The following is a 23,614-nucleotide window of genomic DNA, read 5'->3' on the forward strand; positions in this document are numbered from 1 at the left end:
GTGACAATACTAACTTGACAAAGAAATATATTCAGTTTCTTGCATGGAGTCTCATTAGCATTTAATTAAAGAGTTTTGTGATTGGTATTTCACTGTACCTCATTTGACCTTGGGCAAGACTAACCTTAGTTTGAGGTAAAATCCCAAAAGAACTGTTCTCTGCAAAGTGGTTTAAATGCAACTCCGTTCTGCAGGAAAATTTGTAATTAAATCAAGTTATGAAAATACAGTTAATGTATAAAGGCCTTCAATAATGCAAGCTTTCAATTGCAAGGTTTTTGAGAGCAGAAAGGTGTCTGGACAAAACTGCATTCACCTGAGAGTGTTGTCTGCTCCAGCCATCATGTAGTAAAAGACATTGAAAGTGGACTCAGCCTCTGGTCGTTTCACCACCCTCAGCTTCTCCAGCAGCATGGTCTAAACAGCATCCCCAACAGAACAATAAGAAATCATTGAGTACAACCCAGAGATTGTGAGAAAGGTTGCCAGAAAATTACAACTGTATCTATTTGTACAATTACATTAATGTGCAAATCTAAAAACCTGGATGGAGGCGGAGACCACTTGACCAGTTTGGTCAAAATCCAGGGAGACGATCTGAGAGAACCGGCTTGCATTGGTGTTCATGGAAGTGGCGCTGTTTCCGAAGGCCTCTAGGATTGTGTAAACCGCTTGCCATTTCTCAGCTGGAGGACACACACACATTAATATTTAATTATCTACAAGTTAAACAGGTTCATTTGCTGAGTGCACAAGAAGAGAGGATCCAGGCCCAGCATTCAGAGGTGAACATATGCAGATAACATCATGGCCTCTTTAATGGTATAGTTGATGAGCACTGTAGTCTTCATTAGGTCATTATGGGCTAAGCAGGGACTGAGCAGGCTTTGATGATGGCTAATTATCAGAGCGTTTCAGTGGGCATCATTAGCAGAGCCCTCATCTATCACCCTCTTACCAGCTCTCTCTCTCTCTCTCCAAATTATCAGAGCCAATTTCCACGGACCGTACATTAACTTTCCACTCACCCTTTTTCATGCTTTTCAAACACAAAGTGAGATAATACACAGCTAAAAATGGGGCTGCGAAATATGTCAGTGACTATTTTATACTGGACAATAATTAGGATTTTGTATTGTAAGACTGATTAGATCAATACTGGAAGCAGATGTTATCAGTTCAGTCATTTTTATGATGTTACATCCAAACCTGTTCTTTGTGACAGCAAAGGCTCAATTGTAAGTGTTGCCATATTTTGGACCCAACAATTAATGCAAATAATTCCAGGCACATGCGCATTCTTAAGAATCTGTCTGCACACGTTCAGTGATTCTATGTGACTGTACTACATTCACCACACTACCAAAATGCATAAAAAATATTAGGAATATTATACTCTTGTTTTGAAGCAAAAAACATTATGATATTTTTGTCCTCCACATTTTAATAATTTATGTATCAAAGGGTTAAACTGTCCTTCTTGACCAGGTTACAAAAGATCTGAGCAGTTGTTTATGTTTTCCACTGCACATTCTTATGTTTTGATGTCTGATTTTACCTGAAAAAAAAAAAACAAGTAAAATTCTAGATTCATGTAGAATTCTAACTTTAGTGTGAGTCATTTTTTTCTCATTAAAAAATGGCAAGATTATGTAGAAATTAGGGCTCGATTTAATGTGTTAAGTGTGATTAATTATATAAAAAATAAAATGCTAAAATTCTGTAATAAAAGTTTTCCTACCTTACAAGCAATTCAAGCTTGAAGTATATCTGTGTGTACTGTATATCTGTTTTTACAAGTCGTGTCAATAGGTGGCAGCGTGCCTCAACAAATCTCAGCAGCATAGCAGCCACAGAATAAGAACTGCTCACTTACAGTAGGAGGAAGCACAACAGGTGGAAAAAGCACAACAGAATACAGGAAACTTGAGACACGATTTTCAAAGTTTCCACTACTTTTAACTTGACACAGAGTCCTGAAAAAGCGGCATTTATGTCACTGAATGCCAGTGAGACGTTCCAAACGTGTCCGTCTGTGAGAACTGGACACGTTGACGAGCTCAATGCAAAACAGACTGCTGTCAACTGTAGGCTTGTTTAATGATATGAGAATAAAACAAATAATATATTGAGTTCTTAAGCCACTTTTGTATTGTCTAATCAATGCTTCATCAGCCACAATAATGCAATTTATTTCAAACCGAATTTCAATTCGTATTATATATTTATTATAGGTCATACATTTTACATGAATAAATATTTGAATTATTATGCATTATTTATATGAATTATCTTTATTTGGGGCCTATCTCAGCAAATAATAATGTATGCAAATAATTGTGATTAATTTGATTAATTCATCGGCATGTAATGTAATTATTTCATTTAAAAATTTAATCAACTGACAGCCCTAGTTGAAATACAATAATCCAGATTTAAAATACTGGTCATCAAGCTATAGGCATTGGCCAAAATGTTTGTATCAGTGCATCCCTAGCCAAAAATACTCAAGAGGAAGCTAAGGGCTTAGTATGGGTGTGAAACAGCAACAAAATGTAGCAATTAATAAATGTTTTCAAAAGTTCGCACCAGTAAAGATTTTGCCAGTGCTACCAGCGATGGACATAAGGTACTGGACTAAGTGCTGGCAGTTCGTGGTCTTGCCGCTCCCACTCTTTCCCAGCAGCACGATGGATTGGTCCTGCCGTGTGGTCAGAAGGTTTCGGTAGGCTGACTGAGCCACTGCGTAGATATGAGGGGCCGTGTCCTCCCGCCGACAACCTTTAAACATGTGCATCACCTGAAATGACACAAAGAGAAAGAAAGGGGCCAACTTAATTTAAGTATTACACTTGAAAAAGCTCACCTTTAAAAAAAAAGGATCTTGTGACGATGTCTAAAAAATTTGTATTCTCTGTGCCTCCTGAGCAAGAAAGTGGCCCTGGACATGTTTAATTAAAGCATTATGAAGAAAAAAAAAACTAAATACAAAGCCAAGTTAATTATTGCTTGATGTATAACAGTGTAACGTATAACTTAATGTATAACAGATTTTTAATTTTCTGTCCAACAGAAAAGTAAATCCTGAAAACCCATAACCATTACTTTTCCAATGAAGGAAAAGTCAATTAAACTGTTAATTTGAAAAGAAGCTTAGCGTAAACTTTATATCCCCAGCACAACTGCAATAACACATTCATGACTGTACAAAACACACATTACTGCACATAATCAGCCATATCCATAATGCCAAATCACTTAATAAGGACCGATGATGACCAAAAGAAATACTCTTCTAGACTGTAATTACATTTTATGGGTAGTACTTCATCGTGCATAAAATCCAATACAGCTCATTAGCAGCTTTCAGTTGCTTATTTCCTAGAGTGTTTAACTTATGAAGGGTCAATGTATATCAGCAAAAAGTTAATTTCTCGAAGAGTACACCAGCATATAGATGGCTTCTAAACTAATAGACATAAACTAAACGATGTGGGGTCTTTAAATACGGCTCTCAGAATTAACATAATAAAGATAATTCCCATAATCAACAGGACTGGATTGACTCTGCAGATAGTGTGAACTCTATCACCTTCTCGGAGTACATGGATGGGGCACTGATAGGGTTGATGATAACCATATTGGGTCCTGCGTGTGTATGGATGAGATTTCCTCCATAGCGCTGGCGCAAGGAGTGCATGACACTAGACTCATTCAGGTAGAGCAAAGTCGCCAAGTCCTCACAGCGATCAAATGACGGTGGGTTTGCCTGAGGAGAGGGATTGAAAAGATTAAAGGTCATACAATGAAAGAAGGCAGGACGGATTAAGACTTGTGATGAATGGGAAAAGCAAGGAAAATACTGAATGTATTACAAAAAGAGAGAGTTTAAATTGATGTGCCGCAGTCATAATAGCCTCGACACTTCATGCCAAGTTTTTAATGTATTTAAAATGTGTCACCCTCAACTCTGGATCCAGCTTTGCAATTCTCTAATTGAACAGATGGTTAAAAATTTTTATTTGAGGTCAAACTTGACATTATGGAAATCATCAGCTCAGAACAGCCCTTCTCTGGGTGGTATATGAATTAAACTCCTGTGCCAGGAGGGAAGTGAACAGATAATATCTCCAAGCATTTGTCTCATCAAGAGCTAAGAGTGAAAACACAGGGAAGAAAGAAAGAAAGAAAGAAAGAAAGAAAGAAAGCACACTTGAATACTACAGGACTGACCTTCTCAATGTCATCTTCATCCACGTCCAGTACTGTCCCATCATGCTCCAGTTTGATTTTCACTTTCCCCTCTGGTAGACTGCCTGCCTCTGTCTTCAGCAAAGTGGCTGTGGGGACACCAGAGAATATTGTGAATGTTTTAACTGCTGTAAAAATGCAGATGTCATCATTGTAAATACTGTATCAGAATTGAAGAGATTATCTTACAAGGCTTCTAATATTCTAATGCCATTAAAGTGCTCCTCAATGTAACAGTAATACATCCTGCATGGCTTAAAAGAATAATTTAAGTAAAAAGACACAATGAAACTAGGGATGTGCGAGACTAGTCGACTAAGCAGTTCTGATGCTGCAAGTCGACACTAGAATTACTAGTCAGTTAATATTTTTCCCAGTTAAACTGTTCAACAGTTTTACACATTTACGTTCGGCTTTATATTTTTACAGAGGCTGTACTTAAATTACTGTCATATTTATGTTACACATTTTAAATATAATTAATAATACAAATATTATTTAAAAGAGGATATTCTGGAACAGATACAAAATTTTATTTCACCTCAGGCTGCGCGTGCTTTTTCCCTCTCTCACTCGCAGCATGTGCAGGAAAATAGCCTCTCACTAGACAAGCAAACTCAGCAAAGTAGTTATGAAATCACTTCGGTGGTGGTGCGGAAAGCGGATTTCTGAAATGTTGGCTTGAAAGTCTGATATTTTCACATTTGATTCTTCTTTAAATCTGTGTGTGCTTGTAAGTTATTTTCCCGCCGAGCGGGCTTTTTCAAGCGCAGGACAGCCGCCTCAGGTGAGTCAAGTCCCGTCTTTCACTGGACCATGTCGACGTGTTAATTTTGCTCATCAAAAAATTTATGCTTTTGAGTAAACAGCTTAGAAAATGACTGTTTTAAGATAGGAATACAAAAAAAAACAAAAAAACAAATCTCTGCCTCTGAATTAAGTCTCTTTAACATTATTTCCCACACCATACTCCATTTAAATTGGGATTGTTTTTTAACAAAAAGTACAAAAGTTAACTGCATAGTGAAAGGGATAGTTCACCCAAAAATTAAAATTCTCTCATGATTGACTCACTCTCGTGGCATCCCAGATGTGTATGACTTTCTTTCTTCTGCAGAACACAAATTAAGATTTTTAGAAGAATATTTCAGCTCTGTAGGTCCATACAATGCAGGTGAATGGGTGCCAAAATTATGAAGCTCCAAAATCCACATCAAGGGAGCATAAAAGTAATCCATATGACTCTAGTGGTTAAATACATGTGTTCAGACATGATATGATAGGTGTGAGAAACAGATCAATATTTAAGTCATTTCTGGTCATACATTCTCCTCCCTGCCCAGTAGGGGGCGATATGCACGAAGAATGTGAATCACTAAAAACAGAAGCAGCAAAAAGTGAAAATGAAGGAAACAAGACTTAAATATTAATCTGTTTCTCACCCACACCCATCATATCACCTCATAAGATATGGATTTAACTACCAGAGTCATCTGGAGTTCTTTTATGTTGCCCTTATGTGGATTTTGGTTCTTCAAACATTTGGCACCCATTCACTTGCATTGTATGGACCTACAGAGCTGAGATATTCTTCTAAAAATCTTTATATGAGTTCAGCAGATGAAAGAAAGTCATTCATATCTGGAATGGCATGAGGGCGAGTAAATATTTAGAGAATTTTAATTTTGGGGTGAACTAACCCTTGAATGCTGTTTCATTTTGTCTTTAACATGAATTAGTGGCCTTTCAAAGTTCGTTTTGGTTGGCTTTTGTACTCACCCAGAGAGAATCCATCCTTGTGGACCAGCCACACTTTCTCTGAGCCATACCATGCTTGCTCTGCAGCTATCTGCTCCTCTGTCTTCACCTGTAGAGAAAAACACCAGTCAAACTCATACTTAATGTCTTTATACAGGTCCCTGGGTCAGAAACATCACATGCTTCAAATTCACTCATGCATTGGTCCACAACTCATGGAATGGTACAGGTGCATCTCAATAAATTAGAATGTCGTGGAAAAGTTCATTTATTTCAGTAATTCAATATCTAGCCTATGAAATATTTTAAAGCTGTTTAAAGCAAAACTAGAAAAATGTATATTCCACTACAGAAATTTCCAGGACTTTTAAAATTTTACTTATTTCCAGAGCTGGAAAACACAATTTAAAAATTCCCTAATATTTCCATGTTTTCCATGATTGTGGGAAACCTGTGTTAAGTTTTTGTTGGATGCGTGTTTTTGGGGGCAATGTGATGACTATTATCTTTCCCCATTCTAAATCAGTGTGAACCAGCTTTTAGATTAACCCACGTTTGAATGTTTATGAGACTTGTGCTGAGTGGATAAGTCTTATTTGCCACACTTCTCACTAAATTGTATTTGAGACTTGCATCTCTCAATCGAACAATGAAGCTAGCGACAAGCCCACATCAGGAGTACAGCAATACTGCAGAGCAAATCTCTGTTATAATTTTTCTCAGTTCAATACTATAAGCCTGATTGTCTGTTTTGCCATTGTATTTCCATCAAAGTGTCTCTCATTTTGAATAACTGTGATTCTACGGTGCTTAGTGTTATCAATGAAGTGGGATGGGTGAGAGAACACGGCACTCCACAACACATGGTCACGACAGGTCAAGGGATTATGCAGGTGAACTACACACAGCTGAAAGCAGACCTTAGTATAGGCGGCAGCAGCATGGTCTGCCTTTAGGATTGCCACAGGATCCTCCTCCACTTGTCCCTGTGAGACGGCAGGTCAGCATGAGGGGTCAAGAGCACCGTTAGACACCATGACACTTTATAATGAAGATCTTTCAAACACACACATTAATTCATTTAATAGCCTGCCTCAGCTCCACACATGAAGCCTCTAAAGCATCCTGTGAAGGAAAAAGGTTATTTAAGGCATTATGGCCACGTTTTGGAAGGAACCAGGCATGAAATTAACATTCAATCACTAGATTTTTTTTGTAGTGAATGACCAGTATATCAGCCAGGATGATTAATCGTCCAATCAGCAGTGTTGGGTAGTAATAGTCTACATGTAGTCTGTATTACAAAATCTGATTTCAAAAATAAAGTAATTGTAATTAGACTACATTTTTACATGTGCGTAATCAGATTACAGTTTTTTTTTATGGATTACATTATTACATATGGGGGGAGGTGGGGCTGAGGGACAGCAAATAGCAAATTGTTATTTGATTTCATGTTTACTAATATTTAATAAAAGAAGTGTAAATTGGCACTTAATGCACTTAAAATTCTATTTTTATCAAAACATGTAATAAGTCATTGAAAGTACGCTGATCAGACTACCTAAAAGGTGTACTCTATAAGATTACATAACTGATTAAAATTTTTGTCACAATTTGACAATTCGAATTACAATTTGTAATAAGTAATCAATTCAGTAATGTTCATTTAATTTGGGCAATTTTGTGTTCATCACATTTGCGCTCATTATATTTTATCACGTGTGTACTTGCCATTATAACAATATAATCATTATATATTATACCTTGCTCTTTAGATATCAGTATTGGCCACTGAACAACCTATATCAGTTGACCATAGATTACAACTGCATTACATTTCATTATTAACATTTTACATGATGTACAGCATCATGATGCCAACAACAACACGTTAACAGATATGACTAGGGTAGAAAAGACACTATGTTGGTAATGCATGAATGAGATCATTTTTAAAGCCTGAGGCATGAGTTGGCAACAGCTGATTATTATAAAACAAAGTCTTCACTAATCAAAAGCATGTGCTGCCATACACTCGCACAAGCTGATCAGTGGGTCAGCAATAGTCCCAGAGGGCAAGACTAATATATTCCCATACTGAGGGTTTGATGCTGTAAGAAATAACCCTCAAATCACCATGCACTAACTGGCATAACAACAATCACAAAATTATGATTTACAAGCAAAAATGCAGGCAATCCTTCTATGAGAAAAGGTCTAAGGTGTAAAATATCCAGATTATGAAGTCTAACAAAAAACTAAACTAACTAACAAATACATTTGTAACTGACAAGTTTCTATCAAATCTATCTGAACCGACCCTATACTTCAACATGACATGAAGTTTTGGTGAAAAAATAAAAATAGTAAATAAAAAAAACAAGCACAAAAGCATATACAATCAAGTATGAAGTTGGGGGCGGGTTAAGCATAGGAACTGAGGGCTTACACTCCAGCAGGCCACACAAGTGCACACTCCGGCCAGGTCAAGGAGGGGCGCAGATGAGCCCTGTACCTGAGATGACGCAGAGGCACTGGCCACGGGTTCCAGCTACACCAGCCAGCCAAACAATCACAGCCACAGAGACAGCAGTGAATGAGAAGAAGAGGAAGAGATGAGAAATATATCCACAGATGAAAGGTCAGCAGGCACATGGAGATGAGAAGGACATGCCTGAATCTATGAGAAACTGTTTGCTAAATACTAAAGTTTTACTGTAGCAGAATGCAAAAAATTTACATGAAGTAGTGGAAAAATGGAAAAAGATTAGATATAAAAGCAGACACATGAGGCTTAAAAGACTTTTTAGGTATAAACAACAACAACAACAACAACAACAACAACAACAACCTTTTAAATGCAGTAAACAGTAATCAGAGCAGAAAGCGGAGCTATTGGACAAAAAAAAACATCTTAAACTATTGGTGTTGGCCTCTCAGGAGAGCAGGCCATAGTACGAAGCACTGTTCCAAAACTCTGTAAATTATCTTAAAACACTGTCTAGGTAGTCAGTTTAATACAGTTTGGAACAGAGCTATAGTTCACTTCTAAAGAGTTCATACCCATTAAATTAGTGTGCACTATGCAGCCACTCTGCTCACATTAATGTCCTTAAAATCTATTTTCCTCATTAACAATGTAGTGTTATTAAACTATTTCTCATGAGTATTCAATCGGCATAAGCGCTGTCAGGCTTTAAAGTGCTGTATTTATAGCTCTAGAACCAGTACAGTGAGAGCGGTGTAAGACAATGGATAAAGCAAGTTTTAGCTCCAGAGAGAGTTAGTTAGATGAAAATTACAAGGAAGCAGTAATGAAGAAATAGACTTTTGAAATAGAGGAGAAGGAATAGACAGGCATTACAGATGCAGTGAAAATCCTCTCCAGTCGTCTTAGTGCCTCTTCAGTGGGACTCAGTGGCAGACTCCCCTAAAGGTCAGACCACCAAGAGGAGGTGAGTCTATCTTAAACTATGATCATGGCTTTTAGGGGTGGGTAGTATGACCAAAATCACAGTAAAAAATAATTTTACATCACAGTAACAGTACAGTAAACACCATGATAAAGTCATTTTTTGAATTGTCATTAAACCCCAAAATGTTTTATGTATAACATATTCATGAAGTAAGAAACTTTTTTTTTAATCATTTTAGTGACTAAATTTAGTAAAGCATTATGAATATGATTAGATGAGCCACATTTGGGGTCTTTGTTAAATAGCCAATACATGCACAGTTGCACACCTGTGACTGTGTGACTGTGCATCAGTATAATGTCTATGGCTATGTCGCGCTATAATTTATATACCGGCACACAGTATATACCATCATACAGCCCAGCCCTAATGGCTTTGTTATCACAAAAGTATTTTTAAGCAGCAAAAAACAATTTATTCAAAAGGATAAATTGTATAAGCATTACACAGAACCTGGTTGAAAGCACAGTCACAATTGTGAATGTTAGCCATGCTGCATCCCCATCCTGCAGAGCTGAGCAGGCAAGTTATCTAACTTGCTGCAGGGGGTGAACTCACTAAAATACACGTATATATGCACACACACACACACACACACACACACACACACACACACACACACACACACACACAAACAAACATTTTTGGCCATAATTGGCACAGTGGGTTTAGAAAGGCTCCCAGGAGAACATCTCCCTGCTGGGGCTGGCAGCATACGTACCACTCCCTTCACCTTCAAATATCAAACCACACACAGAGTATTCACAAAGGTCAGTGAAGTGATTTAAGTAAGTAACCATGCATCCAATCAGTGATCAGTGCACCAGAGAATTGTCTTTCAGCATAAAATGTCATGCATAGAACATTCCAAGTAAAGTATCCAGCAGCAGAGTAGAATAAAAGGTATTCAGTGTAATTCATACAGCCCTTGCACTGCTTTCTGAAGTGATTTGTGCAACATAAGGCAAAGGTACATCAGCCTAAGAATAATGGCAAAAGCTCATCAAGAATCCACAAAACCATTGAGTAACCCATAATGTCTACTATCTATGATCTTGCCACAATGTCCACACAACTGTAGTGGCTATATGATATATGTGGCTGTTAGTTCTAGTAAACAGAGAGCAAATGGCTCAGTGGATCTCGGAGATGGCTTCATACACTCACTGACTTCAAAAGTCCCCTAATGACTTGTGAGATCATCAGCAACTTAAAGCTGGATTTTCAGTGGGCCAAAGAGGCCCAAAGGGTATCTCCCAAGAGAGGAAATTTGGATATAGACAATAAGAAGCTTAGGAGAAGGGTGCCGTCACACAACCGAAATCCTTAGCTCGTAACATTTCCTGAAAGTTATGTATTACCTGAATACTATACGAAAAGAAAGCTTAAAGGTAAAATGGTACCATGTTAGTGAAAATCAATGATACCGTGTTGCAACTTGTTTGTATACAGTGATTCTACTCAGTCGAAAAATTTTAGGGCCGGTGGCACATGGCATTCAAATTAGCACACTCCTGAGTGAAGTACAGCAATCCATGCAGTCGAGAAATCAATGCAATCGATACCTCTGGTTTCTCTATAGTCGTCTGTTTAGGGGTGGGTATGAAACCTGAAGGAGGGGCAAATGAGTCAGTCTTAAGGACTGGGGTGTTAAGGGTGAAACATTTTGTTGAAGCAGAGATAGCAGCTGCTTTAGGGATGGCAGATGTAGAACTGGGGGAAACAGAAACTGTTTTGGGATCTTGAATAGGAGTTGAAGGTGAAGAAACCGTGGGAGCTTTCGGAACACACCCATCAGAAGTAATGTGAGATGATTTTGGAGCAGGAATAAAACCTGCTAGAGGGGAGAGAGTAGATGGTTTTGGTGTGGGGGCAAATCCTGTAGGTTTTGGTGCTGGAACAAATCCTGGGGGAGAGAGTAGGTTGGGTTTGGAGGCAGAGATAAACCCTGTAGGTGGTGAAAGAGGAGACTTGGAAGGAGTCGAGGTAGTTGTGGATGTTGAAGTCTGTTCCTTGTGTTTTGGTGGTTGGCTGGCCTCTACTTTCGGCGCAGTTTTCTCCTGTGCTGATCCAGAATTGAGCTTTTCTTGAGTTTTCTCTGACACCTTCTCTACAGTTTTTGCATACTCTTTGTCAGTAGACTCTTCTTTGCGGACACGTGGACGAGGTTCCCTGGTCCTGCCCCGGCTCATCAAACTGGTCAGCCCAGTGGAGAGATCATATTTTTCCTCTTTCTTAATGGCATCATGTTTGAAAGAAAACACTGGTACCTTCACAACCTAAGGTACAGATGCTGGTTGAGGTTTGGGTGGTTCTAAAGCTGGTTTAGGAGGGTCTTGGGACACAGCTGCAGGGGTTGTTGCAGTGTCTTCTTCTCCAGGCAGTACCCTTCTAACTATTCTGTGCACCGTGAACTCTGGCTGGTTGGCACTAACAGCAGTCTGGGCATTGCCACTGAGAGCCCCATTGATTTTGCTATCTCCATTTAGAACGGGTTTGGACTCAGAGGAGCTCGAGGAGTCTCAGGGCTTTTGAAACGCTCCAGTATCTTGGGCACTTCAGAGTACCTATTGGTCTCCACCTTGTTTCTGTTGGGTGAGGGGCTCTTGACCCACTCCCTGAGTTGAGGTTGGGACGGAACCTGTGCAGGATTGTCCCAAACAGACTGAGGGCTCTTGGCATACGCAGGCCTCTATCTGACTCAAGGCTTGGCTACTCAGGCTGCCATCGCTGTCGGACTACTCTCCCAGTAGATCTGGTAGACGTAGATGTGTCCGTGAGGAAAGATAGAAATACAAACGATCATTGAGAACACAAACAGATTGTTTACAACAAATGCATATCAACCCTCACATAGCATTTTGAGAACACTATTTCCTACCAGCACATCATGTGTTTGTGTTGGGTGTTATCTAGACTACAAATTCCTGACTTATTTGGTGTACTTTGATTGGGACCATTTTCATTTTATTAAATGTTTTTGTTTTGTTTAGTTTTGTTTATTTGTTTGTTTGTTTTTGCATTGAAATAGGTAAACACATCTCAAAACCCTTTTGGGAAATTAGGTTTCATCATTCTTTCAATACCTAAATGGTAATGCTAAACAGTCATGGGAAAATGAAAGTACACCATCCTTGAATTCTATGGTTTTACGTATCAGGAAATAATAAAAATCATCTGGTCCTTAGCAGGTCTTAAAATTAGGTAAATACAACCTCAAATGAAAACACCACATGACATATTACACCATGTCATAATTTATTTAACAAAAATAAAGCCAAAATGGAGAAGCCATATGTGAAAAACTAAGTACACCCTTACTGCTTCCATAGGAATTAAGAGGCTAAGTAGTAGCCAGGTGCTGCTAATCAAATGCCCTTGATTAATTGATCATCAGCAAGTGTGACCACCTCTATAATGAAGTTTTAGCAGTTTGCTGGTCTGGAGCATTCAGGTGTGTGTTAACACAATGCCAAGGATAAAGACATCAGCAATGATCTTAAAGAAGCAATTGTTGCTGCCCATCAATCTGGGAAGGGTTATAAGGCCATTTCCAAACAATTTAAAGTCCATCATTCTACAGTGAGAAAGATTATTCACAAATGGAAAACATTCAAGACAGTTGCCAGTCTTCCCAGGAGTGGACGTCCCAGCAAATTCACCCCAAGGTCAGACCGTGCAATGCTCAGAGAAATTGCAAAAAAAACCAAGAGTTACATCTCAGACTCTACAGGCCTCAGTTAGCATGTTAAATGTTAAAGTTCATGATAGTACAATTAGAAAAAGACTGAACAAGTATGGAATGTTTGGAAGGGTTGCCAGGAGAAAGCCTCTTCTCTCTAAAAAGAACATGGCAGCACAGCTTAGGTTTGCAAAGTTGCATCTGAACAAACCACAAGACTTCTGGAACAATGTCCTTTGGACAGACGAGACCAAAGTGGAGATGTTTGGCCATAATGTACAGCGCCACGTTTGGCGAAAACCAAACACAGCATATCAGCACAAACACCTCATACCAACTGTCAAGCACGGTGGTGGAGGGGTGATGATTTGGGCTTGTTTTGCAGCCACAGGACCTGGGCACCTTGCAGTCACTGAGTCAACCATGAACTCCTCTGTATACCAAAGAATTCTAGAGTCAAATGTGAGGCCATCTGTCTGACAGCTAAAGCTTGGCCAAAATTGGGTCATGCAACAGGACAATGATCACAAGCACACCAGCAAATCTACAACAGAATGGCTGAAAAAAGAAAAGAATCAAGGTGTTGCAATGGCCCAGTCAAAGTCCAGACCTCAACCCGATTGAAATGCTGTGGCGGGACCTTAAGAGAACTGTGCATAAACAAATGCCTGCAAACCTCAATGAACTGAAGCAACGATATAAAGAAGAGTGGGCCAAAATTCCTCCACAGTGCTGTGAGAGACTGATAAAGTCATACAGAAAACGATTACTTGAAGTTATTGCTGCAAAAGGTCATTCTACAAGCTATTGAATCATAAGGTGTACTTAGTTTTTCACATGTGGCTTTTCCATTTTGGCTTTATTTTTGTTAAATAAATCATGTCATGTGTTGTTGTTCATCTGAGGTTGTATTTACCTAATTTTAAGACCTGCTAAGGACCAGATGATTTTTATTATGTCTGATATGTAAAACTATAGAATTCAAGGAGGGTGTACTTTCTTTTTCCCATGACTGTAAGTATCTTACTAAAAGAAAAAGTAAAATAACACCATTTGGCCACCTAACACACACTCTGTGAAAGGGAAGTAGAATGTCTGTTCCTATTTACATATTATCCAGCAGCTCTGTAAAAAAAAACAAGAAGAAAAAAAAAAAGAAAAAACATTGTGATAACAGAGATTATGAACTATCGCATAAATACTTTTATACTAATAAACGTTTAATGTGATTTCTTACATTTAGAATTACTTCACAGAGCGCTTCTCCAAGCACACACATGAAAACTCAGACAAAGTGGATAATTTTACTGAGACGTACAATGTTGTCTCTTGACTCCCACACACATATGCAGAAGACTTCGTTACTGTATTAACAGATATATGCACACAGTCTACATGCCAGTAAGTCATCGCACAACTCACTGCCACCCACGCTATTTAAATTTGACTATTTAAACTCAATGAAACTTACAGAAAATGATGCTTTCATCTGTCTCAGTTGTCTATTCAAAGATAAAGTAATTTATGGATGCAGACTGTGGTGTCCAAAAGATCCCTTCTAACACTTCAAATCAAGTTGAGAAAAAGAAAATGATACCATTCTGATGGCATGTCAGAACTCCAAAAAAGAAATCTTTCTAAGTGTAGAAGTAATTCTTATTTTCACAATCAACTTTTAAACACCTCAATACAAAGCATGTATTTTTTGATTAAAGTGTGTTTATGCAGTCTTTTTAATTATCCACCAACCTCCTGTTCAAACAAACAGTGTGCGGTGTACAACAGCTGCATGTCAATCAACAGAACAACAAAGAATCAAGCAAACCGTCTCCACCTTCACAGATGATAGCACCAGTGGAATCAATGGGCCATTTTCATTTAATACATTTTATATATATATATATATATATATATATATATATATATATATATATATATATATACACACACACACTGGGAAAATGCCTCTTCTAAGTATCTTTTCTTACAGTATAATCGATGCAGCCACCGAAACAGGTTTCCTATGAAAACAATTCTGCATCTCATGTCAAAACACAGGGACTTGGAGCCATGATATACAAAACACAATAACTGAAAACATGGAGTTAGTAGCGGTCAACCGATATGGGTTTTTAATACTGACACCGATATCTGAGAACATAGTGCCCAATGGCCGATATCATGCCGATGTGTATAATATAATTTAAAGGAATAGTTCACCCAAAAATGAAAATTCTCTCATCATTTACTCACCCTCATGCCATCCCAGATGTGTATGACTTTCTTTCTTCTGCAGAACACAAATAAAGATTTTTAGAAGAATATTTCAGCTCTGTAGGTCCTCACAATGCAAGTGAATGGGTGCCAAAATTTTGAAGCCCCAAAATCCACATAAGGGCAACATAAAAGTACTCAAGACGACTCCAGTGGTTAAATCCATATCTACTGAATTTATATGATAGGTGTGGGTGAGAAATGGATCAATATTTAATTCCTTTTTTAATAAATTCTCCTCCCTGCTCAGTCTGTCCCCACTTCACTTTCCCATTCTTCTCCTTCCGTTTTTGGTGATTCACTCTCTTCATGCATATTGTCCCCTACTGAGCGGGGAGGAGAATTTATGATTAAAAAAATGACTTAAATATTTATCTGTTTCTCACCCACACCTATCATGTCATGTCTGAACACATGGATTTAACCACTGGAGTCATATGGATAAATTTTATGCTGCCTTTATATGGATTTTGGAGCTTCAAAATTTTGGGACCCATTCACTTGCATTGTGAGGACCTACAGAGCTGAAATATTCTTCTAAAAATCTTAATTTGTGTTCAGCAGAAGAAAGACAGACATACACATCTGGGATGCCAGGAGGGTGAGTAAATAATGAGAGAATTTAAAGTTTAGGGTGAACTATCCCTTTAATAACAGCAGATAAGATACAGAAAATTGCTTAATTTACATAAACACTTATATTCAAGAACAGAAAAAGTGGACTATCCATTGACAAGACTGTTGGTAGATTTTAGAACTGACACATAGCAGGTGGGCCTGGGTAGCTCAGCGAGCACTGACGCTGACTATCACCCCTGGAGTCGCAAATTCGAATACGCAAGTAACTCCAGCCAGGTCTCCTAAGCAACCAAATTGGCCTGGTTGCTAGGGAGGGTAGAGTCACATGGGGTAACCTCCTCGTGGTCGCAATTAGTGGTTCTCACTCTCAATAGGGCACGTGATTAGAGTAGCATGAGCCTCCACATGCTGTGAGTCTCCACGGTGTCATGCACAGCGAGCCACGTGATAAGATGCGCGGACTGACTGTCTCAGAAGCAGAGGCAATAGAGACTTGTCGTCCACCACCCAGACTGAGGTGAGTAACCATGCCACCACGAAGACCTACTAAGTAGTGGGAATTGGGCATTCCAAATTGGGGAGAAAAGATACAAAATTATAAAATAAACATGGCAGAATGACCACTTCTGTTAATCGGCCAGTCGAAGCTGTAATCGTCTGATGCCAATAATTTCAAAATGGCCAAATTTTCACTTTGCTATTTGTATTTATTTTTTATATAACTGCATCACCTCTGTGAGGACACTACACTTGTTAGTGTGCAGAAAAGTTGGGGACTTACATTGTCTTTTGAACTCTTGGGGATTGGCTTGTTCTCTTCTTTAATCTATAGGGGTTCATGTAAAATGCTCATTAGCATTTGATTTAGGATTAATTTTTTTATTTATTTATTTATTTTATGCTGAGGTTATTTTGCAGCTGGCACATTCAAAACATTAAAACATTCATGCATGACCTCTAAAGGCTTATTAAACATTTCAAAGACCAGGTTAAACAGAGAAAAGAAAGTTCGACTTAAAATTTGTTTATCATGATATACAGTACTTTAAGCAGTAGCGTCGGTTTACTGCAGTGGCAGCCTTTCAATGTATAATCAAAAAAACTATTGCAGAGAGCTGGCCAAGAAAAATCTCCCCATCATGTTGAAGCACACTGGTCATTTTCACACAGTGATTCGTGTTTTCCATTTGCTACATCACACACACACACACACACACACATTCACAAACACACACATACACTGAATAGATGCTGTTAGCAGCTGTGTGCTCATAAACCGTGCACATGGCACCCCAGTGCATTGCCACAGATAGGTATAAAAGTGAGACCATCTGTGCATTGCATGCACAACAATTAGCTGATGTCACATAGTACAGAAAGATGAGAATGGAACACCACTTTCCTTTTGCTCCCAGAAGGAAAATCGTGATGAGAATGCCATGCTGGCAATGCTGCTGTCATGGGCTGGGCCAGGTAAGGGTTTGAGGGCGGAGACTGAGAGATGAGGGAGGGAGGGCGGGGTGAAAAGATGAGTGACAAATGGAGGGACCAGCAGAGGCTGGCACAATGGATGCTGGTCTTCACAGTTATGTTATGAGGTAACAAACTTCAGGTAAGCAAGACCCACAATGCTGGAAAGAGGAGCAAGTTCTTGGCTCTGTTGGACAGAGAGAAGTGATTAAATACACTGGGATTAACACCAATGACTACATACAAATCGCCTGGAAGAAAAGCAGCACATGCTGTAATATATTAATGGAATTAAAGACAGAACTAAATCAAGCTAATGGTGAACTTTTTGAGATATATTAGAACAAAGAGACAGACGACAGACCTATGGGGATTCAAAAAGTGGATTGATAGTAAAGTTGCAGTCTGACCTCTCTCTAATGGAAGGCCTTCAACTTTTAAAATTAAATGTATGACGAAATAAACATTTAAACATTAGGGCTGTTGATTTAACGCATTAATTCAGTGCAATTATATGAAAAATAATGTGTTAAAAAATTAACCCATTTAATCATACCCCTGATCCATACGTATATTCCGTTATATGGAATGTTCCTACCATCGGAGCAACTCAAGCTTGATGTACCATCTTGTTGTAGTCAGCTCCACCTGTACAGGCAACACACCTAAACAAACCAACTAGAGCAGCAGGCAGCACAGCCTTCCAAAGGAGCGCTTTTACGCTCAAAGACAGCTGGACCAAGCACAAAAGAATGCAGTTATCTCGAGACGCGTTTTTCAATGTTTCAAACTTTTAATCTTTCAATGAATACTTTACCCAAAAATGCAAATTCCATGACAGCTCTCATTCGCACATCCAAATATTCAAACTTGGCACACTGCAAAAGAGACTTGAAAACTACAGCAGAGGGGATTTATTTTTTATTTTTTATTGAATTACAATTTATATTTTCGGTCTGTTTTTCACACAAAGCTGGCGAATGTCTTCAAAAACATGATAAATAATAAAGCCAAGAAGTCATCCGGACTGCCTTTATGGTTCTTGTTTGTCCTTTTCTCAGCTTGAAACCCTGTGGTCACTGTATGCTTTTCATTGTATGGAAGAGAACAGCTCTTTTTCTCCAAAACATTTTCTTTAGCATTTCAAAGAGAAAGAACATCATACATGACATGAGGTAAATTATGTCAGAATTTTCATTTTTGGGTGAACTATTCCTTTTCTATAAGATGACTGCCAGAGAGCTTTTGTTTGTAAACACAAAAAGCAGTTTCACCTCATTGTCACGTCACCACTGCTCCATGGATTACTCCAGGACCCACCACTCAGCCTGTCTGGCATGGCTGTAGACACCCAGACCTCTCTTCTAACCCCATATGCAGATACCCAACCCTGCTCTCCCTCTAAAGCCACTCACGTCACCACAGAGTCTTCACCAGGCCTTTCACCCATCTGGCACACTTTAGCTATAAAAAGGTGCCGATGGCATGCTTAACTGTTAACAGAGCACTGTGATACTGACAGCAGAGTCCTTTTTTAAGAGCACGATGAAACAGCCCACTACACTACACTACACATACACTAGCTGCACAAAACAGTTAACACAAAACCAAAAGCATCCAAACTCAACAGGGATTAATAACAGAGAAACACAGGGGACCACATGATAACAATAAATAGAATTAAAATAAATAGTTCACCCAGAAATAAAAATTTGTCAAATTACTCACCCGTTTTCTTTCATATGCAAAACACAAAAGGAAAATTTTGAATGAATATTCTGTTCTGTCTATTCAGTACAAGTGGATAATGCCTCACTTTGAAGCATAAAAAAGCAATTAAAAGTATCAGAAAAGATACAAATTTAAAAAGAGCGTCATATTCAAAGTCTTCTGAAGGCATACGTTACGTGAGAAGCAACCTGAAATGGGAAAGTCCTTTTTCAGTGAAAATCTTGACATCCATTTGCATGTTCATGAGAGCAGTTCGTTCACAGTGGTTTGCATGTTTCCGAAAGAACTTGAACTGTTTGAAAAGTGCAGAGATGTAACTGTTTTAAGGTTTCACAATATACATCGGTTTTAAAACGGACGGTTATCATACCGTTGAAATCTTCTCACTGACGGTATTGCATGAATATAAAGACATATTTTCTCGGAACTTTTCTCAAATCCAAATCGGTTTAATTAAGACAGAATCGGCGACATTTACAGAATCATATAAACTTGGCGAGATAAAATAAATCTTTAAACTGCACCTTCCTCATGTTACATTCGACTGTCACTCAATTTAAAAAGTGACATGCAGGGGCCTGGGTAGCTCAGTGGTAAAAAAAGATGCTGGCTACCACCCCTGGAGTTCGCTAGTTCGAATCCCAGGGCATGCTGAGTGACTCCAGCCAGGTCTCCTATGCAACCAAATTGGCCTGGTTGCTAGGGAGGGTAGAGTCACATGGGCTAACTTCCTCGTGGTCACTATAATGTGGTTCATTCTCGGTGGGGCACGTGGTGAGTTGAGCGTGGATGCCGCGGTGGATGGCTTGAAGCCTCCACACGCCCTATGTCTCCGTGGCAACGCGCTCAACAAGCCACGTGATAAGATGCGCGGTTGACGGTCTCAGACGCGGAGAAAACTGGGATTCATCCTCCGCCACCCGGATTGAGGTGAATCACTACGCGACGACGAGGACTTAAAAGCGCACTGGGAATTGGGCATTCCAAATTGGGTGAAAAAGGGAAACAAAAAAAAAGTGACATGCAAGTATCACGAGCGCAGCGCATCATGAGCACATCAGTAGTGCAGCATGTGCGGAGCGCAGCATGAGCACATCATACAGACATGTCCAAGCCTGAATGGCTGAAGTCCGCTGTCTGGGATTACTTTGGGTATGTTAAAGTCCCACGAGGCACCATCAATGTTGACGGTTACCCTGTCTGTAAACTTTGTTGCAAAAAAGAATCGGCTCAGGCGGGAACACCTCAAACCTTAAGCACCTTTTCCGTGAGCACCATTCCACGGAATTTGTGGAAAGTGGAAATACAGTATAATAAATTATAGCCCCTGTTTCATAAAAACACCAGATTCAATGTAGTTTTACATGATATGTTATGACTAGGCAGGCTAAAGTTATGTTTATGCTTTCTGTCACATTCACAAATGCAGCAAACGGTTTTAAACACTCAACATTACGATGTGCCAACTATTTGTTCATTTGCCTAAGTGCAGCGCAACAGTAGGCCAACAATGTGTTTGATACTACTAATAATATGTTTTACTTGTACAACACAGTACTAAATATGGTTTACAAAGTGCATGGCTTTTTGTGTGCAGGAAACTGACACTGACAATATGCGTGCAGGAAATTGACAGTGAAACTGTGGCAGAAAATAGACGGTATTGGACAAAATGGCAATAAATAATGAATAATTTATTTTCTGTAGGTACTGTTTAGAATTAAACTAAATCACAAATGCAACAAATTACTGAATGCATACAAATACATATCTGAAGTGTTAACCTGGGCAATAATCATTACAAATTATTACATATTTCCATTATAATCATCAGACTACTGTACATGTTGCATTTTTTTAGTATTATTATTATTATTAATATTATTATTATTATTTAACCTGTTTGAGATTTTTTTTTTTTTTTTTTTTTTTAACCTTGACAGATTAAGAGAGTGTCCCGATGTTCAAGATAAAAATTTAAAGGATTAAAGTTGAAGAAATCCAAAATAAAATTACTGTGTTTATCAGACATACAGTACTGTGCAAAAGTCTTAGGCACATAAGATATTTCACAAAAACGTTTGCCTTAAGATGGTTATTTATATCTTCAGCTTTAGTGAGTCAATAGGAAATATACTTTTTATACTCCAAAACATTTCTTTTGCAAATAGAATAGAAGAACAGGGAGCCCTGCAACAGATGGCATGGCCCTCACAGAGCCCCCCACTGAACATCGGGTCAGTCTGAGATTACACGAAAAGACAGAAGTAATTGAGACAGCTTAAATAAATAAAAGAACTGTGGAAAATTCTCCAAGAAACTTAGAAACCAAGACAAATTGTGTCCAGGTGTAAGTAGGAGAATTGTTGCTGTTTTGAAAGCAAAAGTGTTCACACCAAATATTGATTTAGCTCTTTTTCTGTTTACTGGACTTTGTATGACATTAATGAATTAATGAAAACTATTTATGTCATTATTTTTTTAAGAAATCCTCACTCTGAAAGTTTTTCACAAGTGCCTAAAACTTTTGCACAGTATTGTATTTCATAACCAGATATTAAACTGCTAATAATATCATCAATGCACCTCAATACTGTGATACCATCGTAATTTTTGTATTGGTTATCATACCGTGAAAATGTCATACCGTTACATCCCTAGAGCGCAACAGTTTGGTTCCTGAAGTAAAAATCCCATTCATTTATCCATAGAAAAACTGATTTTCAATCATAACTATACAGTAAATCTTTAGAGGCAGACCTATTGTGAGCTACGAGGTTGTTCACTGTTGGAATGCTTCCGCTGAAGCCATCAGTCTTTATTATTTCAACTTCATTGTATTAAAATCATGTTTGATCATGGAATTCATGGTAAACAACTACATTACCCATGGTCCAGCAGAGAAAGCTTCACCAATCAGAGAACTGCGGCCAACAAAGCCTGCAAAACGTGCCTCAGAGCGACCGCCCATTTCCAAGACGCACTGTGAATGATGTAATTGAGTCGGTCTCCCTTCGCCCTTAAACTACTTCTTTTTGTACTTAGTGCAATATTTTGCAATAAACGTAAAATATGTTGTTTCTATACTTAAAATCAACAACCTAAAATCAATAGTTTTAAATATTCCCATAATTTTTCTATTCAATGACATAATTCGCAATTCGCAAATTGTAGCACGTGTCCTCATGAAAGATGGTAAGTACACAGCCTTGAACCTTTGACTTTTTGTTCAATTTTCAAATACTTTTCAGCCTCAAAACAAAGTTTGTGATGTTGTGATTTACCTCGGAGCTGGTTGGTTTGGTTCATAGCCAACAACTCTTTTATGAAGGATTTTATGAAAATTAGAAGAATTATGGAAGAAATTAATGGGGAAAATACTTTCAGAACCCAGAAGGCTGAATAAGTGGGCGGCCACTGTTGCACTTTATTGCAAAAAACAACAAACCACAAAAAAACAAAACACAGCAAATAGACCTCCTTGTCCCTCTTAGAGGAAACAAACGCAACTGGATATACACATCTGGTATGTGGCATTAACACAGTTAATAGACTAAGACACTAAATATCGATAACAATGTTAAGCATAGACACAGAAGACATAAATGAATGTGGGCTTATCACCCAAGACACAGAAAGAAATTAAGAGCTCTGGTTCTACAGGTTTCTGGGTGACACATGATAATATAGTAGCACAGGGGATGGAATTAATACCATGGTCAATTTATGCAGTTATGAAGATTACTTAATTTCAACTAGCAAGCTCAATTAATTTCCTGAGTGAACTGATTTACAGTTTAGCTGCTGAATAAAGATCTAAACAAAGAAACAGTATAAATCCAAGCCACCATCTGCAATTTAATTGGAAGGAGAGTAGTAGAGCTTATTTAACTTCAACAAGTGTTTAAAAAAGATAAAAATACACAGCTGAACATTTCTTTAAACCCACCTCAAAAAAATTCCTCAGCAGTCAGACCCTGAATAAATGATCCAACATGACTGTATACACAAAATAACCCACTGACTTCATCTTTCAAACAATTGACAAATGGCAAAATAGAAGTTCTAGTTCACACATTTGAAAATAACCACAAAGGTCCAAAAATAAGGCCCATTGGAAACATTAATCTTGGCTAAAATAAAACCATCAATCATAAAACACAACACACTACCTTTTACCACAAAAGCAAATCAGCTCAAACAAAAGCCTCTGTTGAGCATGATGGTTTCAGGGCTGGCAACTTCAGTGTCCCATTCCCAGCCTAAACATGCCATATTATAAAGCACAATCCAAACAAACCTCTCACCACAACACACTAGAGTACAGAACACTCTTAATAAACATTTCATCCACCCAATGCTTTTTTGTCTGTGTGAAATGGCAAAGCTA

The 23,614-nt window shown here is 38.4% G+C and overlaps 1 protein-coding gene across 5 annotated transcripts in view; it reads right to left on the reverse strand.

The window, feature by feature from the left end:
- The window catches only part of LOC127429468 (unconventional myosin-XVIIIa-like), a 157,016-nt gene that overhangs the window by 88,062 nt on the left and 45,340 nt on the right, over nucleotides 1-23,614 (reverse strand). For 4 of the 5 annotated variants that reach the window (XM_051678470.1, XM_051678469.1, XM_051678468.1 and 1 more), the window contains exons 4-10: nucleotides 6,031-6,118; nucleotides 4,234-4,340; nucleotides 3,593-3,769; nucleotides 2,590-2,800; nucleotides 544-686; nucleotides 317-417; nucleotides 125-188 (exon numbers count right to left, since the gene is read on the reverse strand). In XM_051678470.1, the coding sequence (XP_051534430.1) occupies nucleotides 125-188; nucleotides 317-417; nucleotides 544-686; nucleotides 2,590-2,800; nucleotides 3,593-3,769; nucleotides 4,234-4,340; nucleotides 6,031-6,118 (891 nt within the window). Of the gene's footprint in view, nucleotides 1-124; nucleotides 189-316; nucleotides 418-543; nucleotides 687-2,589; nucleotides 2,801-3,592; nucleotides 3,770-4,233; nucleotides 4,341-6,030; nucleotides 6,119-6,929; nucleotides 6,996-23,614 lie in introns of all 5 variants that reach the window. The other variant, XM_051678466.1, reaches the window with a different exon arrangement.

Source organism: Myxocyprinus asiaticus, chromosome 39 (genome assembly GCF_019703515.2).
Source record: "Myxocyprinus asiaticus isolate MX2 ecotype Aquarium Trade chromosome 39, UBuf_Myxa_2, whole genome shotgun sequence".
Taxonomy (NCBI): domain Eukaryota; kingdom Metazoa; phylum Chordata; class Actinopteri; order Cypriniformes; family Catostomidae; genus Myxocyprinus; species Myxocyprinus asiaticus.